Source organism: Myotis davidii, unplaced genomic scaffold, assembly GCF_000327345.1.
Source record: "Myotis davidii unplaced genomic scaffold, ASM32734v1 scaffold43, whole genome shotgun sequence".
In the NCBI taxonomy this organism is placed as follows: domain Eukaryota; kingdom Metazoa; phylum Chordata; class Mammalia; order Chiroptera; family Vespertilionidae; genus Myotis; species Myotis davidii.
This window is the reverse complement of record NW_006294590.1, coordinates 2,618,060-2,621,529: the sequence shown is the minus strand read 5'-3', so window position 1 is coordinate 2,621,529 and position 3,470 is coordinate 2,618,060. Positions and strand designations below refer to the sequence as shown.

The window sequence follows — 3,470 nt, the reverse complement described above, 5'->3', positions numbered from 1 at the left end:
AACGCCAACACCGACTCGCCAAGTCTCTGACCTCGGACACGCCGGCCCCGGAACCACGTGACCCGATCGCCGCACCCAGGCTCGCCGCACCCCCGGCCCCAGCACAGCGCCTCCAGCCCGTGGGCCTCGGTGCAACCCCCGCGCATCCGCGGGATCCGGACCGGCTGCAGCCGGGAGGGTGTTCGCGCGCACTCGCCTTTCACGCGGCGCCGAAGGACAAAGAAAAGGGGCGCTACCTGCAAGCGTCGGTGGCCATGGGAACGCGCGTGCACGTACCCGAGAAGAAGGCACCTTCGGACTACATTTCCCAGAAGGCCCGGCGGCCCGGCGTCCTAGCAGCGCTGGTTGCTTGGAGACGCGGAAGGGCGGCGAGCTCCGGGAGTATGCTTTCAGGAGGGACTTAATGGCTAGGATTTTAAAAGATTAGGAATTGAAACCGAAAGGTAGGTTTCTTTAAAAAGACAATTGGCTTAAGCATTCCATTGAGGGAAACGGAATTAAAAATAAATTGTGGAAAGCAGAGAGGAGTTATCAGTGGGAAAAGGTAAAGCCGATCCTTCATTCCAATGCTGTGGCGGAAAGTGGTAAATATATTAGTAACTATTCCCATAAAGAGAGAAGGGGTAGGAGGAAGAAAGCATAAATAACCAGACACAGCAAACTGAATGAGAATCCTCTCGGTGCTAATAAATTTGAAAAACTTTAATGGCGCAAATAGATATATCAAATTTGACCCAATAAATGAGAAAAACTAATCATGGATGAAAACGAAGACAATTTCAGAGATTCTCTGTCGAAAAGCATCAGTCATGGAACCCTGACGAGTAGCTCGGTTAGAGTGCCAACGACCACTCTGCGGTTACAGGGGATGGAAAGAGCGGGATGCTGATGCAGCTTGTGGTTCCACCTGGGGATAAATTTTATAAGTAAATAAAAATACAGAGAAAAGAAGGAAAAGCATCAGTCATCGAGTTTCTGGTGAATTCTTTCAGACATCCAGGAGAGAATTATTATATTTAAATAGTTCCTTAGGAACTAGGAGGAACCTTTTATATTTATCAAATAGCATAGGACACCAAAATCAACAAATGTAATGATTTAAAAGGAAGCATGGACAAAACTTAATTACTACTATCCACGCAAAAATACTGAGAAATTATTAACAGAAGAAGCTGGCAATACCTTACAAAAATATGCTATAACCAAGTGGGTTCTATTCTAGAAACACAAAGATGACCTGGCTACCCATTAGTATTACCTTATCAGTAAGTCCAAGGAAAAATATAATCACTTCAATAAGATTAAAATAAAAATCTTAATTTAAATGTGCATTCCAGCCCAGCCACTGTTGTTCAGTAGCTGAGCATCTGAGCATATCTTTCAATTTTTCTTTTCAGTTCCTTTATGAACTTTAATAGCATTTTAACATTTTTATTAATAAATTCTCAGTTTATGCAATTTTAAAAAATATTTATTCCTGGATCTGATTTTAAATTCAACATTACATAAGACGTATTATTCCTAAGTGTTTTATCATGCCTGTTGATATTATGGTCAGTTTTTCTCCCTCCCCTTCTGTAATTTCTTATTGGCTGTTGTGCTATGAACTGACTGTGTACCTCCAAAATTCATATATTGAAATCCTAACCACCAGGGTGGCTCTATTTGAAGATGGGGCATTTAAGAAAATTAGGGTTGCATGTGGTCATAAGGTTGGGACCCTGATCCCTTAAGATTGTTGTCCTTATAAGAAGGGAAACCAGGGTGCTCTCTCTAGACACCCCCCCCAGGAAAGGCCATGTGAAGACAGGAGAAGGTGGCTGTCTGCAGGCCGGGAAGAGAGCTTTCACCAGAAACTGGCCCTGCTGACATCTTGGTCTTGGACTTCTAGCCTCCAGAACTGTGAGAAAATAAATTAATTTCTGTGTTTAAGGCAAGCAGTGTGTGGTATTTTGTTACAGCAGCCGGAGAAGACTAAGACAGATGGCATATAGGAAAATATTGATTTGTACCTAGCAACATTGCTAAAATCACTTTTCAGATCTTGCCTCTAATAACAATAATTCTTGCCCTAGCTGCTTTGGCTCAGTGGCCTGCAGACTGAAGAGTCCCGGGTTCGATTCTGTTCAAGAGTACATGCCTCGGTTTCTGACTCGATCCCAGTATTGGGCGTGCAGGAGACAGCCAATCAATGATTCTCTCTCATCATTGATATTTCTGTATCGCTCTCCCTTCCTCTATGAAATAAAAATATTCTTTAAAAAATAAAGTAAAAATAATTCTCTCTTTCTAGTCCAGTGATGGCGAACCTATGACACTCATTTTTTGGTTGATTTTTCTTTGTTAAATGGCATTTAAATATATAAAATAAATATCAAAAATATGTCTTCGTTTTACTATGGTTGCAAATATCAAAAAATTTCTATCAAAAAATTTCTATATGTGACACGGCACCAGAGTTAAGTTAGGGTTTTTCCAAATGCTGACACGCCGAACTCAAAAGGTTCGCCATCACTGTTCTAGTCCATATAATTGTTGATCTTTATTTTTTTTGTCCTCTTGCATTGAATAGGATGCCAGTTCAATGCTTAACAGTATGAGAAATAGAATCAGTAGGTCCTGACTTTAATTATGTTTCTAAAGTTTTACTTTAATTATATTTGCTATGGGGCTGGCAGTTGTTTTTTTATTATATTAAAATGAAGTTACCTTTCATTTTGAGTTAAGAATTTGATCAAGAAGAATTGCTGAAATGTATTGAATATTTTCCTTAAGCTATCTGGGTAATAATGTTTTTTATATTAACCTATTTATACATTAACTGGTTAATATGATTATTGACCCTAAAAATAAAAGTTATTTTGCCAGCAAAAATGGGTTAATTCAGGACAAGCATGCTATAGCAAAAGCCATAGGCAGGTTCAACAAACAAAAGAAAGGAATGCTATTTTATGGAGAAAAAGGAAGAAGTTGGGAGGAGTAGTTTTGAACAAAAGTTCATTGGGGAAAAGCAAGAGTTCAGGAGGAGGGTGGTTTCATTGGCTGAGCTGCAGGGGTATTCGTTTCTCGATTTCTTGTAGGAGATGCAATATATATCTTTTCTGTTGGGGCCTGTAATTGGTGATTCTTTGCCTATGATGATTTCTTATGTTGGGGTCTGTAATTGGCAATTCTTCCTATAAATGACATCAAGTAGCACTGTGTGAGAGCTCCCCTCTGGCCTCCTGACTCCATTTTATTGAACATTCCCTTTACTAATTTTCACAAGATGAATCCTATCTAATAAAAGACAAAAATGGTAATTGGCGTACGACCAATACCCTTTTCATTGGCTAATCAGGGCTATATGCAAATTAACTGCCAACTAAGATTGGCAGTTAACTGCCAACTAAGATTGACAGTTAACTGCCAACAAGATGGCGGTTAATTTGCATATGTAGGCACAATGCAGGGAGGTGAAAGGGAAAGCA

General features: G+C 40.2%; 3 protein-coding genes across 3 annotated transcripts in view; 1 reads left to right on the top strand and 2 right to left on the bottom strand.

The window, feature by feature from the left end:
• LOC102756982 (zinc finger protein 84) overlaps positions 1-216 on the bottom strand; it is a 10,387-nt gene extending 10,171 nt beyond the window's left edge. The window contains exon 1 of the mRNA XM_015567211.1: positions 32-216. The gene's annotated coding sequence lies outside the window, so the exon portion shown is untranslated. The remainder of the gene's footprint in view (positions 1-31) is intronic.
• The window catches only part of LOC102757726 (zinc finger protein 605), a 55,503-nt gene that overhangs the window by 27,053 nt on the left and 24,980 nt on the right, over positions 1-3,470 (top strand).
• The window catches only part of ZNF26 (zinc finger protein 26), a 9,811-nt gene continuing 9,275 nt past the window's right edge, over positions 2,935-3,470 (bottom strand). The window contains exon 5 of the mRNA XM_015567210.1: positions 2,935-3,176. Within this exon, the coding sequence (XP_015422696.1) occupies positions 3,146-3,176 (31 nt within the window). The 3' untranslated portion in view covers positions 2,935-3,145. The remainder of the gene's footprint in view (positions 3,177-3,470) is intronic.